Consider the following 15034-nt stretch of genomic DNA (forward strand, 5'->3'; position numbering starts at 1 on the left):
ACTGCATGTACCAATGTCCCTCTGCAGAATTTGCCACCCCTCCCACTCTCCTCGCTATTTACCCTTAAAGGGGTTGTCTCGCGGCAGCAAGTGGGGTTATACACTTCTGTATGGCCATATTAATGCACTTTGTAATATACATCGTGCATTAAATATGAGCCATACAGAAGTTATTCACTTACCTGCTCCGTTGCTAGCGTCCTCGTCTCCATGGCTCCGTCTAATTTCGCTGTCTTCTGGTGTTTTTAGACGCGCTTGCGCTGTGCGGTCTTCTGCCTGGTGAATGGGGCCGCGCGCGCCGGAGAGCTGGTCTGCGCGTCGTCATCAAAGCTTCGCCTCCATCACGTGTTGCCGATCAGCCAATAAGGTGGCTGTATCGGCAGTGGAATGCAGAAGACAGAAGAAGAAACTCCACGGTGTACCATGGGAAGACCCGCGGTGCACCGTGGGAGAAGACCAGCGGCGCCATCTTTAAAAGAAGAAATGAAGAAGCTGCAGAATGCTGATGCAGGTAAGTGCAATGTGCTTGTTAAAAACTAACAAATGATTTCTTTTTCACAGGGCATAATGCAGGGGTCCATTTAAAAAAAAAAAAAATTTGCTTTCGCCGCGAGACAACCCCTTTAACCCTTTCCAATCCACTGTCTGACATCTAAAGACATTATGATTTAAGGCTGTACAGCTCCGATGTTGAAACACACCTGTTGGGTTTGTCTTACTGTATATTGCCAGCATCTCTGCTGTCGGAGCCTATCCAACGTGTCACCTCATGCAGTACTGGCTTTAACCAGCATATAGCGCTGTTGTATAACAGCAGAAAAAAAAGTACGCCCCCTAGGAAAACCAGGATACAAATTGGATTGGAAAGGGTTAAAGATAACACCTACATACATCAGAATCCTCAGAATTGGTATAGCACTCTCTTTCTGGTAACGGGGCTTTGAACACCTCGCTTCCAGTAAGCAAATGTGTTGTGATTGGATCACGAGCGCCGTGGCTCAGTCAATCAGCACTCACGTGCTGGAGGCAGGGTATTCAAAGCCCCGTTACCAGGAAGAGTGCACTATGTCAACACTGAAGATTGCACAGAGCCTAGGGCAAGGGAGCCAGACGCTGCCGTCTAGGTAAGTATTGCTGTTAGAGATGAGCAAGCATGCTCAGTAAAGGCAGGCAGTTACTCGAGCGAGCATCTCTCTTCTCGAGTAACTGCTTACTCATCCGAGCAAATGCGGGGGGGGGGGGGGGTTGAGCGCGGGGAGAGAGAGCTCTCTCACTTTCCCCCCAGCTACCCTCCGCTCCCCCCCCCCCACATTCGCTCGAACGAGTATGCAGTTACTCGAGAAGAGCAATGCTTGCTCGAGTATCTGCCTTAACCGAGCATGCTCGCTCATCTCTAATTGTTGACTTTTTTTCATGTAGTGCAGCTAGGGATTATTTTCAGGGGAGGGCTTATATTTCAATCCACCCCCCCTTACCAAAAATCTGTGTAGGGCTTATTATTGGGATAGGTCTTATTTTGGGGGAAACACTGTATATGCAACAATACCATCCATATTGGATATTTAAAGAGAACATGCCAACGAGTTTATGCTGCCCGTAGACCGTGTCAGCCTACCAATACCTGCAGCATGTTGTCTGACAGTTCTCTTGCCCCTTTTGTAAGGAGAAAGCTGTCAGCCAATATGTTGTGGGGGGGGGGGGGGGGGGGGGGAAGCCAGTTTAGGCCACGTCTTCAACTCAGAGCTCCATTCTGAGTCAAACTTTAGAGTGCGTTTATCCTGAGCCACCACAGCGTTACCCCAGCAGCACACGGCGGCACTGTGCACGCTTGCCCTAGGTTCATGCTGCCCATGCTTAGGATAGCATGACCCTGGTGGCAGGTTCCCTTTAAGTCAAGAGTTGATAATGAGTCATTACTTACACTGAACGTCCAGTACATATTGCGTTTGCTTCTTCTGGCCCTTTAGGGCTGGGTGCGAAGCCTCACAAGTGACTATTTCTCCATTATCTCTCCTTTCCACAGGAAACTGAATGCTGTTCGTTATGCTGAAAGTTTTTATGTTCTCCTGTTTGCTGGTAACTCCTAGAAAGTAAAAAAAAAAAACATCAAATGAAATGTTTCTGCAGACTCTTCTTCCTCTAGGCAAGTAATGAGTGCAGCAAAAATATATTTTGTGTCAAAACATCCCATGCCGTACTGTACGTTCTGCCGCAGGCACAATCCACGGGCTCCGCTCTTTCATCTGATTTTCCATATGTACACAATTAATATTTGGTTATATTCAATCGGGTTATAAATCGGTTAGCGAAAGATATAATAAGAGGCCAACAAATGCTGAAACCTAAATTACAAGTGTGATCTGTTGGTTTTTGTAAAACGAGTGAGAAGTAGTGCTTCCAAGGATGTTAATAAATAGAGATGAGCGAACCTAGTCGGCCACGCCCCTTTTTCGCCCGAGCGCCGCGATTTTCGAGTACCTCCGTACTCGGGCGAAAAGATTCGGGGGGCGCCGTGGGTGAGTGGGGGGTTGCAGCGGGGAGTGGGGGGGGGGGGGGGAGAGGGAGAGAGAGAGGGCTCCCCTGTTACCCCCCGCTCCGCCACGCCTCCCCCCGCCCCCCCGGCTCCCCCGAATCTTTTCACCCGAGTACAGAAGTACTCGAAAATCGCGGTGCTCAATCGAGTAATTACTCGAAACGAGTACATTCGCTCATCTCTATTAATAAAGTTTATTGAAATTAGCATTATTTCAGTAATGAGCCAACAGGGTTCCAAACTACCTGTAAATTTGGGATTTTTAGTTTAGGCAAAAGGGTTGCCCAGTAGCCTTCCCCATCCCATTCCCATCCACCATGTCCCATTCTCTCTAGCAGATTCTTATAAATATACCTACAGCCACTGCTTGGGTGTATTAATGAGGTACGATGGCAGTATTTCTATGTAAAAGGGGTTTTCCTAGCGATAGTTGATCGGTGTGTTCCACCGTTGAGGGTCCCCACCAATCAGCTGATCCTCTGGCCCATTGTCCGTGCAGTTAAGCCAGATGACATCGGTGGTCAGAGCAGGAAGTGTAATAGACGGCTTCACTCCCGTTGAAATCAGTTCCGTCTCTGACTAGACTGAAGAGCGGGATGTGTAATGGAAGGCATTACTCCCATTGATTTCAATGTGAGTGAAGTCGTCTACAACACTTCCGACTTTGACCAGTGATGCGTAGTCCGGAGGATAAGCTGATCGGCAGGGATCTTGAACAGCGGTCTTCTGCCAAACTACTATTGATGACCTATCCTGAGGACAAGTCACCAGTAGGAAATGCCCGGAATAAGTGCCTAAATAATATCATACAGTGCCATAATACTGCCATAGATTGGCTAAATAATAATACCATTAAAGTATCAATTAATAGCAGCCGGCAATGCACAAATCAAACAATGATATAATAGTACCATATAGAGCATGTCATAGCAACATACACCATAGCAGTAATTGCATCTAATCTCACCTGCCTAAACATTATCAAATCTTAACCCTCTCCAATCCACTGTCTGACGTCTGAAGACATTATGATTTAAGGCTGTACAGCTCCGATGTTGGAAGACATCCGTCGGGGTTCTCTTACTGTATATTGCCAGCCTCTCTGCTGTCGGAGCCTATCCAACGTTTCACCTCATGCAGTACTGGCTTTAGCCAGCAGATAGCACTGTTGTATAACAGCAGAAAAAGAGTAAGCCCCCTAGGAAAACCAGGATACAGATTGGATTGGAAAGGGTTAATCATCTAGGCGTGGACTCCACAAGACCTTCAAGGGTGTCCTGTGGTATCTGACACCAATAAGTCAAGGCACTAAGTCCTGTAAATTGTGAATTGAGGCCTCCATGGATTGGACTGGTTCAAAGGCCCCTTTACACTGAACAGTCATCATTCAGTTTATCGCTGGATCGTGCAAAACTAGATAGTAATCGTTTGGTGTAAAGACTGCCAATGACTAAACAAGGAATTAGAATTAGTTCGCTTACTGTTCGTCGTCCAGTTTTGGCAGGCATAAAAATCAAATGACCATCGGCCCGGGCAAACAGGCAATAGTTCATCTATGAATGACTGCCTTTGTATTGTGAATGAAGGTGGGCGACCGGAACATCTCCAACCCAGTCTGTGAGCGAAACACAGAAGTGATGATCATTGGGACAACTGTTGTGCTCTTAAAGGGGTTATCCAGGAAGCGGTCACTGGGATACATCGGGATCAGAGCGGAAGCACTGCTCCGACCCTTGTGTAGCGGCCGGTGGTCACAGTTGAAGATCTCATTGAAATCAATGTGACCCTAGTCTGCAATTACAAGTGCAGCTCCCATTGATATCAATGACAGCTTCCTTTGCAATTACGACCACTGGTCACTACACAGGGGTCGAAGCAGTGCGTCCACTCCAACCCCGATGCATCCCAGCGGCCGCTTCCTGGATAACTCCTTTAAGAGCCCGACAATCATCCTGTGTAAAAGGACCCTAAGTTGCATATACCACGTTTGGAGGTCACGTCAAATCCTTGAACTTTTTGTCATGTTCTTCAAACCATTCCTGGACAAGAATTGCAGGGCGCATTATCTGCTGCTGTTGGGAAATACCACTGTCATAAAGAAGTGTAATTGGTCTGCCGCGAGGTTTAGACGGGTGGTACGTGTCAAAGTCACATCCACGTGAAGCCCACCGCTAACCGGCAGAACCCAACGATCATGCTTGGATTGTGCCTAATGGTGGATCTTCAAAAAAATGTGCAGCCTGATCATTTTGTAGAGCTAAACCACTAACAACTGCTGTAAAAGCCATTGAAACTGGTTATGATGATATCACATAATTGAGCCGCGGACTTGCAGTCACCGAGATTACCTAACCTTGAAATTAGTTTATCTGCTGGCAGCTGGAGTGACTTTTCTTTGCAATCATCTTAATTTTACTTGACAGGAAATAATTAATCCTCCGAGACAGGTCAAATATCAGTTGATTATTGGGTTAAATATCAGATTTCCACCGAACAACAAATATGCATAAACATGAATGCCCAGTCGTCACTGCAGGGAGCGGCCATCTTGCCTGGCAAGACTGCTGATTACCGTTTCAGCTTGCACGCGCAACCTTTTCTTTAGTCAGCGGTTGTAAGCTGTACTATTTATTTAGTTCTATAGAAAAAAAAATATATTTTTTTACAAGACGCCGCGTGAAAGTGGCTTGTTCTGGCTTTGATTTCAATCTTCTTTTTGAGTGGTTTTGACTTATCACAGTTGTGATCCTCTCACGGAAAAAAGATCCGCCATTGATTTTAAACACTATGCTCTGTTACCGCGGGTCTATGAAAACAAGAAAACACACGTTCCATTTACACCGAGAATGAAATGGCCTCGGGGGTTTGTATGAAATGCTAAATTAGTCTTTCATGCACAAATTAATGTGTGTTATTTGCCTGTTCTGGGCGTAGGCAGCCATTTTGCGCTCTTAAAGTGAATCTGTCAAGCTAGAGAGACCCAAATCTGTACGGAAGTGCATCGGCTTGTAACGCGCACGGGTTACAGAAATGCTGTAGTAAGCAGACTATTTAAGGGGTCATAAGCCTACAACATAGAACGCTTGCATCGATGCTTGAACCCCATTTCGTATTTATTAAATCGCAATAGTTTTATCGCTTAAAGCGAACCCGTCATCCGGGTTTTAGAATACCTTCCACGTTAACCCTTTAACAGCACTACTAATGAGATTCCTTATCGCTATTTGGTTTTGTACTACGTGCCCCGATACCTTTACAGTTCACCTTGTGCCGTTTCCTAATGAGCTGAAAAGTGTCAGATTTTGCAGAAGAAAGGGGAAAGGGACTCGTTTTTAGTATAGCGTCCACTTATTCCGCAGCGCTTTCAGGTAAATTAATTATTACCCCCTCCCCAGCAAGCTGGGTACTCATTTTACCAACCTCGAAAGATGGAAGGCTGAGTCAACCTTGAGTTGGGTACCTGAACCATGCAGGGATTGAACTCGCAACTTTTAGATAGTGAGCGAGAGCTTGGGACTGCATTCTGCTGCCACACAAGGCCCTAGAAGAGAGTCCGAATTTTCATGCCAGGCACGCCTTGTTCTTGATTGGCTTGTATACCAATTTCTCGTCTATGATATAATTCCGCGCAAGCGCCATAGCATGCCCTGCTAGCGCACCTTGGCTCTCCTTTACTGGCTGTATCTTCAGCAGCGTACTGCGCATGCGCCTTAAGGATCAATACTCCCACTGCGGCCAAGGTCAGATGACTGTGGGAATAATGACCCTCAAGGTCCATGCGCAGTACGCCGCTGAAGCCTCAGCAAGCAAGGGAGAGCTGAGATACACAGGAGCGGGCCGGTATTGTTACAGCGCCTGCGCGGGATAACAGTGAAGAAGAGAAATCATTACGCATGCCAATCTAGAACAGGGGCGTGCCCGGCGTGGTATAGAGGAAAAACCTGATTCTCTTCAACTCATTTTAATACAGCGCAGGAAAACTTCAAAAGCGGATTGGTAAGGTAACGGGGCTTGTATTGCAAAACTAATTAGCGATAAGGAAATCTCATTAGAAGCGCTGTTAAAGGTTTGTTGTAGATTGCATTGTGAAAACTTGAAGACGGCTTCCCTTTAATATACTTTTTAGTAGTTGGGACTCCAGTTGTTTCAGATACAGGCTCCGAATCTGCTGCGTAGACACTTTATGCCACTAGTTTGGTGTAAAAAAAAAACAAAAAACAATTGTGTGTGTAGAGGTACACTTAGTTGTTGGGAAAATGGATAATTTGAAAGAACTCGATGAAAGGTGCTCTTTGTAGATTTCTGCTCTGGCTGTAGAGGGCACTGTACGAATATACGATGTAGCATATAGTACATACAGTCTCTTTAAAGTGACCCTCAGGTTTTTTTTTTCCCCAAAACTACTGTCCCATGACTGGAGAGGCTGGGGCTATATTACCTGCAGTTTTTCTTCTCTGCCATCCTTCCGATCCCATGTTTCGGGGGTCCGTTTTTGCCTGTCCAAGATGGCAAATGCAATCTTCACACTACCTAAACCCCACAGTACATTGGTAGTGATAGACTATCTTCACTATGCCTACTGACTGATTGAGAGCTGCTCATGTGATCAACACAGGCCAACCAGAGAGCAGTGCACAGTGTGCATTTGGTAGTTAGAAATTGAGGCAGCCATTTTGAACTGCCAAAAACAGGGGCCAAAACAGGCGAATGAGAGGGGCAGCAAAGAAAACTATCTGGAAATAATATACCCCCTTTCCTCTTCTGTGTTGGGATAGAATTTTGTCCTGAAACCGGATGGTCGCTTTAACTCCCCTTCTCCACATCAACTACTAAGCTTCTATATCTTACTTGTACCCCGAATGAGGCTATGAACCAATTTTGATATCCAAATATGTCTTCTGAGAATATACAACTATCCAGAGGCGTAACTATAGAGGATGCAGGGGATGTGGTTGCACCCGGGCCCAGGAGCCTTAGGGGGCCTATAAGGCCTCTCTTGTCCATATAGGGAGCCCAGTACTATGAGTAAAGCATTATAGTTGGGGGCCCTGTTACAGGTTTTGCATCGGGGCCCAGAAGCTTCAAGTTACACCTCTGCAAATATCACATTCTTCCTTCCATTCTCCTTTAAGACTATGGATCTCTGTGATGGCGTGTGATTTTCAACTGTGCGTTGGGGCGTTTTGCCAGGAGGATGAAAGCTCGAGGGGCAGTGCCAGCATTGCTCTGGCGCTGAACTTCCATGTGTTTGGTAATGTAGAGATTGTGAGGAGTCTAGCTTGGCTGTGTATCTAGCTACTGCATCAACTCCTTCATTATCTCACTCCCCTATCGCGGCGGTGCAGACACCCTATATATCTCCCTATTTATAGCCGCCGTTACCCGCTCTCTACACATCCCCGCCATCGTCTTATCTGCTCTCATTCTCTATATTCCTGCCTACGTTTTTCTGCAGCTTCAATCACCCTGCAGCCACAATCAGTCCCGGATACAATTCTTATCATAGGCCAAGTGCTTGTAGTTCTCTGCACACAACTTTCACGCATTGTTACGGCCCTGAGGGGTAAAAAAAATCGTACTCTTAAAAAAAAAAAAAAAAAAAGGCATGTCCCAGCCGAAATGAGAAAATGCTTCAATGCTGATCGTAGCAATTCTCCACGCAGCAAACACGAGCCTGCGTCTCCGAGGAGGAAAACGGAAGCACACACACATCACATGCAGCGCACAACACAAAAGACTCAAGGGGTTTATAGGCAAACGCCAAAGCACGTTTCCTGCGGCGAGTCGTCACATGATCAGGAGGCGCTATACAAACTAGAGCAAATATTGGATATTAATATAGAATAGTCAACACATCACATGGTTGTAATAAAAATACAACACACAAGCCTCATGCCCCCAGAGTCACGGGCAGACCAACCGGATTGCACAATGGCTTCGACTGCGTATTAGGGCTCCTTCACATGAGCGCTTTTGCGCACACTTTTGTGAGCAGAGATTCAGCTGTGGGAACCACAACCATTATATGTTCCACAACCATTATATGTTCCCATGGGTTCACTCACTTTGGCCAATTTTCTGAGCACATTTTCACCCAGTGGAGAAAATACGCGACATGGTCCATACTTGCCCGCATTTGAGCAACCAAGGCTCTATAGAAGTATGGGAGTGCGCAAATGTGTGTCCATGTGCACAAAATCGCACTCATAATGGCATGGTTTCGCAGTTTTAAATACTAACACCGGCGACTAATTAGGCTGTCCTGCTTAATAATTAGACTGCCCCAACTGTTCAAACATGGCGTGGGTGTGTCATGTGAAAAGGGCCGACAGTGCAGAAAAGGATACTTACCTGCACCGGAATGATTGCGAGATGACGGGATTGGGCTCTATTCAGATGACCGCTTCGTCACGCTCTCGCGAGTTTGATTACGTCCCGCTCGTGTGCAGGAGGCCTGAAGCGTGGACTTTTTAAACCCATAATACACAGTATACCGAGAATTAGCATGTAACCTCCGTCTTTATTGTGTATTTTATGCAGCATAGGCTATAATAGGACGTAGTACGCACCACAATAGGGCACGCTGTTTCTTTTCACAACGCGCATCTATTGATTTCAGTAGATTCGCTCACCGCTGTATTTTTTCACGCGATGCAATGGGCATTAAAGAGACTGGTCTGTTGTGGGTACACAATGAGTAGGCAGGAAACCTGGGTATACACTAAAGATATGCGCAGCAAATAAAGGGGCCCTTCTGCGTCACTAATGCATGCGCAAATACGTAGTGAAAACCTACAGGTGCGGCGAGATAAACGGATGGGAGAGACGTTTGGTTGTGTAGATACACAGCAGAGTTATGTGGACGAGTCTTACACCCGTGTGAACAAACACTTAGATACTGTAAGCAGACTGTCCACAGAGATTGGTTCTCTTAGGAAGTATAACACATGCATGGCTTAGATACACCACCCCAGCAGCTAATATCACACATGCATGGCTTAGATACACCACCCCAGCAGCTAATATCACACATGCATGGCTTAGATACACCAGCCCAGCAGCTAATATCACACATGCATGGCTTAGGTACACTATCACTAGCCCAGCAGCTGATATCACATATGCATGGCTTAGATACACCAGCCCAGCAGAGAATATCGCACATGCATGGCTTACATACACCAGCCCAGCAGCTAATATCACACATGCATGGCTTAGATACACCGTCACCAGCCCAGCAGCTAATATTACATATGCATGGCTTAGATACACCAGCCCAGCAGAGAATATCCCACATGCATGGCTTACATACACCAGCCCAGCAGCTAATATCACACATGCATGGCTTAGATACACCGTCACCAGCCCAGCAGCTAATATCACATATGCATGGCTTAGATACAGCAGCCCAGCTTAGACTATCACACATGCATGGCTTAGATACACCGTCACCAGCCCAGAAGCTAATATCACGCATGCATGGCTTAGATACACCAGCCCAGAAGCTAATATCACGCATGCATGGCTTAGATGCACCAGCCCAGAAGCTAATATCACACATGCATGGCTTAGATACACCAGCCCAGCAGAGCAGAGCAGAGAATATCACACATGCATGGCTTAGATACACCAGCCCAGCTGAGAATATCACACATGCATGGCTTAGTTACACCAGCCCAGCATATATTATCACACATGCATGGATTGGGTACATCATCTCTGGCGATTTTCGCGACAGTTCTGTCAGATTCCCAGATCGACAGAACTCGTACGGGAAGAACCTCTTCATTTGATTGGTTTCACTCCGATAGTTCGAGTTAGAAAAATCACTGCGTGGCCTTTTTTCTGTGTGTTTCTTCTTCTAGAATCGCCTGTTATTTTCTACGGAAGCATAAAAAAATGCGACACAATCCCATGTTACGCAATTTGCATGCGAATTTTATGCGAGCGCGATGCGTTTTTAATGCAGGTTACTAAGGGGAGCACATAAGAAAGAATCAGGGAGTGCAGAGAAAACCGCGTGTGTGAAAACCACATGGACATAGCAAGAAAGAGGCAGGAAAAACGGACAGTTTGTACTAAGCAAAACCGCACTCGTCCGTGTGAACATGACGGGCTTAGATACATCAGGCGGTACGACGGGCTTCGATACAGCAGGCGGTACGACGGGCTTCGATACAGCAGGCGGTGTCGCACACGACGGGCTTCGATACATCAGGCGGTACGACGGGCTTCGATACAGCAGGCGGTACGACGGGCTTCGATACAGCAGGCGGTGTCGCACACGACGGGCTTCGATACATCAGGCGGTACGACGGGCTTCGATACAGCAGGCGGTACGACGGGCTTCGATACAGCAGGCGGTGTCGCACACGACGGGCTTAGATACAGCAGGCGGTACGACGGGCTTCGATACAGCAGGCGGTGTCGCACACGACGGGCTTCGATACAGCAGGCGGTGTCGCACACGGCGGGCTTCGATATAGCAGGCGGTGTCGCACACGGCGGGCTTCGATACAGCAGGCGGTACGACGGGCTTCGATACAGCAGGCGGTACGACGGGCTTCGATACAGCAGGCGGTGTCGCACACGACGGGCTTCGATACAGCAGGCGGTGTCGCACACGACGGGCTTCGATACAGCAGGCGGTGTCGCACACGACGGGCTTAGATACAGCAGGCGGTACGACGGGCTTCGATACAGCAGGCGGTACGACGGGCTTCGATACAGCAGGCGGTGTCGCACACGACGGGCTTAGATACAGCAGGCGGTACGACGGGCTTCGATACAGCAGGCGGTGTCGCACACGACGGGCTTCGATACAGCAGGCGGTGTCGCACACGACGGGCTTCGATACAGCAGGCGGTGTCGCACACGACGGGCTTAGATACAGCAGGCGGTACGACGGGCTTCGATACAGCAGGCGGTACGACGGGCTTCGATACAGCAGGCGGTGTCGCACACGACGGGCTTAGATACAGCAGGCGGTACGACGGGCTTCGATACAGCAGGCGGTGTCGCACACGGCGGGCTTCGATACAGCAGGCGGTGTCGCACACGGCGGGCTTCGATACAGCAGGCGGTGTCGCACACGGCGGGCTTCGATACAGCAGGCGGTGTCGCACACGGCGGGCTTCGATACAGCAGGCGGTGTCGCACACGGCGGGCTTCGATACAGCAGGCGGTGTCGCACACGGCGGGCTTCGATACAGCAGGCGGTGTCGCACACGGCGGGCTTCGATACAGCAGGCGGTGTCGCACACGGCGGGCTTCGATACAGCAGGCGGTGTCGCACACGGCGGGCTTCGATACAGCAGGCGGTGTCGCACACGGCGGGCTTCGATACAGCAGGCGGTGTCGCACACGGCGGGCTTCGATACAGCAGGCGGTGTCGCACACGGCGGGCTTCGATACAGCAGGCGGTGTCGCACACGGCGGGCTTCGATACAGCAGGCGGTGTCGCACACGGCGGGCTTCGATACAGCAGGCGGTACGACGGGCTTCGATACAGCAGGCGGTGTCGCACACGGCGGGCTTCGATACAGCAGGCGGTACGACGGGCTTCGATACAGCAGGCGGTGTCGCACACGGCGGGCTTCGATACAGCAGGCGGTGTCGCACACGACGGGCTTCGATACAGCAGGCGGTGTCGCACACGACGGGCTTCGATACAGCAGGCGGTGTCGCACACGACGGGCTTCGATACAGCAGGCGGTGTCGCACACGGCGGGCTTCGATACAGCAGGCGGTGTCGCACACGACGGGCTTAGATACAGCAGGCGGTACGACGGGCTTCGATACAGCAGGCGGTACGACGGGCTTCGATACAGCAGGCGGTGTCGCACACGACGGGCTTAGATACAGCAGGCGGTACGACGGGCTTCGATACAGCAGGCGGTACGACGGGCTTCGATACAGCAGGCGGTGTCGCACACGGCGGGCTTCGATACAGCAGGCGGTGTCGCACACGGCGGGCTTCGATACAGCAGGCGGTGTCGCACACGGCGGGCTTCGATACAGCAGGCGGTGTCGCACACGGCGGGCTTCGATACAGCAGGCGGTGTCGCACACGGCGGGCTTCGATACAGCAGGCGGTGTCGCACACGGCGGGCTTCGATACAGCAGGCGGTGTCGCACACGGCGGGCTTCGATACAGCAGGCGGTGTCGCACACGGCGGGCTTCGATACAGCAGGCGGTGTCGCACACGGCGGGCTTCGATACAGCAGGCGGTGTCGCACACGGCGGGCTTCGATACAGCAGGCAGTGTCGCACACGGCGGGCTTCGATACAGCAGGCGGTGTCGCACACGGCGGGCTTCGATACAGCAGGCGGTGTCGCACACGGCGGGCTTCGATACAGCAGGCGGTGTCGCACACGGCGGGCTTCGATACAGCAGGCGGTGTCGCACACGGCGGGCTTCGATACAGCAGGCGGTGTCGCACACGGCGGGCTTCGATACAGCAGGCGGTGTCGCACACGGCGGGCTTCGATACAGCAGGCGGTGTCGCACACGGCGGGCTTCGATACAGCAGGCGGTGTCGCACACGACGGGCTTCGATACAGCAGGCGGTGTCGCACACGACGGGCTTCGATACAGCAGGCGGTGTCGCACACGACGGGCTTAGATACAGCAGGCGGCGTCACACACGACGGGCTTAGATACAGCAGGCGGCGTCACACACGACGGGCTTAGATACAGCAGGCGGCGTCACACACGGCGGGCTTAGATACAGCAGGCAGTATCACACATGACGGGCTTAGATACAGCAGGCGGCGTCGCACATGACGGGCTTAGATACAGCAGGCGGCGTCACACATGGCGGGCTTAGATACAGCAGGCGGCGTCACACATGGCGGGCTTAGATACAGCAGGCGGCGTCACACATGGCAGGCTTAGATACAGCAGGCGGCGTCACACACGGCGGGCTTAGATACAGCAGGCAGTATCACACATGACGGGCTTAGATACAGCAGGCGGCGTCGCACATGACGGGCTTAGATACAGCAGGCGGCGTCACACATGGCGGGCTTAGATACAGCAGGCGGCGTCACACATGGCGGGCTTAGATACAGCAGGCGGCGTCACACATGGCAGGCTTAGATACAGCAGGCGGCGTCACACATGGCGGGCTTAGATACAGCAAGCAGTATCACACATGACAAGCTTAGATACAGCAGACAGTATCACACATGATGGGCTTAGATACAGCAGACAGTATTACACATGATGGCTTAGATACAGCAGACGGGTTCATACATGACAGGCTTAGATACAGCAGGCAGTATTACACATGATGGCTTAGATACAGCAGACGGGTTCATACATGACAGGCTTAGATACAGCAGGCAGTATTACACATGACGGGTTTAGATACAGCAGCTCAGCAGACAATACCCCACACTTAGAGTCCTATCTTGTATTAGCGTAATACAGACAGCATACAACACTGATTGGCTTTGATGTGTTTGGATCCCCATGCCCTAACTTCAGTTCCAGGCATCTTCGCTGCGTTTCTCATGCAGGATGCCAGGAGACAGTAGGAAAGAAAAGTGAAATCAATTGGGCCTGGTATAATGAGGATGCATGACGGACGTTAGAAAAATGCGCACACGCATCAAAAACACATGCAACACGCACATGCGTGCACAGCGGAAATGGTGTGCGCTTCATGGACCGAAATTACATACACCCGTGTGGATGAGCCCTTAGATACATTACATAGTAACATAGTATGTTAGGCTGTAGGGAGACAATGTCCATCTAGTTCAGCCTGTTTCCCCCAACCAGTCCCCGCACCCCGTTGCATTGGGTTATCATAGTATCACACCAGCACAGCTTAGATACAGTTTTCACCAGACCATGTTACACATGGAAAGGCTAATATACACTAATCAGCAGACCATATTACATATGCAAAGGCGTAAATACAACACTCAGCAGACGGTATTACACATGATAAACTTAGATACACAAGACTAAGCTTAGATACTCTGGATCAGCTGCTCATTATCCCTAGAGATGACATTTCAGTGAAGTTCATTAGGCACTCATCATATATTGGCGCAGCTCTTGGGCGCTGGTGTAACACATTATTACATAACCGAAAATACTCCCGTAAATAATACATCCACCACTTAGCCTACGTCTCCTGGGGAGCTCCACGACACACTCACCACTGCTACCCTGGTTAAATGCAGTTATAGTGGGGAGTATACATAGCAGCAGAGCTGAGGGCAATATAGTGAAGAGTATACTTAGCAGAGCCGAGGGTGATCTAGTGGGGAGTAATATATATATAGCAGAGCCAAGGGTGATATAGTAGAGAGTATACATAGCAGAGCAAAGAGTGATATAGTGGGGAGTATATATATATATATATATATATATATATATATATATATATATATATATATATATATATATATATATAGCAGAGCGGAGGGTGATATAGTAGAGAGTATACATAGCAGAGCCGAGAGTGATATAGTGGGGAGTATAC

The 15034-nt window shown here is 49.5% G+C and overlaps 1 protein-coding gene across 1 annotated transcript in view; it reads right to left on the reverse strand.

Annotated features, from left to right (window-relative positions):
- The window catches only part of CADM4 (cell adhesion molecule 4), a 337496-nt gene that overhangs the window by 46398 nt on the left and 276064 nt on the right, over window positions 1-15034 (reverse strand). The window contains exon 5 of the mRNA XM_066607102.1: window positions 1922-2083. Within this exon, the coding sequence (XP_066463199.1) occupies window positions 1922-2083 (162 nt within the window). The remainder of the gene's footprint in view (window positions 1-1921; window positions 2084-15034) is intronic.

The sequence above is a fragment of the Eleutherodactylus coqui genome, chromosome 6 (genome assembly GCF_035609145.1).
Source record: "Eleutherodactylus coqui strain aEleCoq1 chromosome 6, aEleCoq1.hap1, whole genome shotgun sequence".
NCBI lineage: Eukaryota > Metazoa > Chordata > Amphibia > Anura > Eleutherodactylidae > Eleutherodactylus > Eleutherodactylus coqui.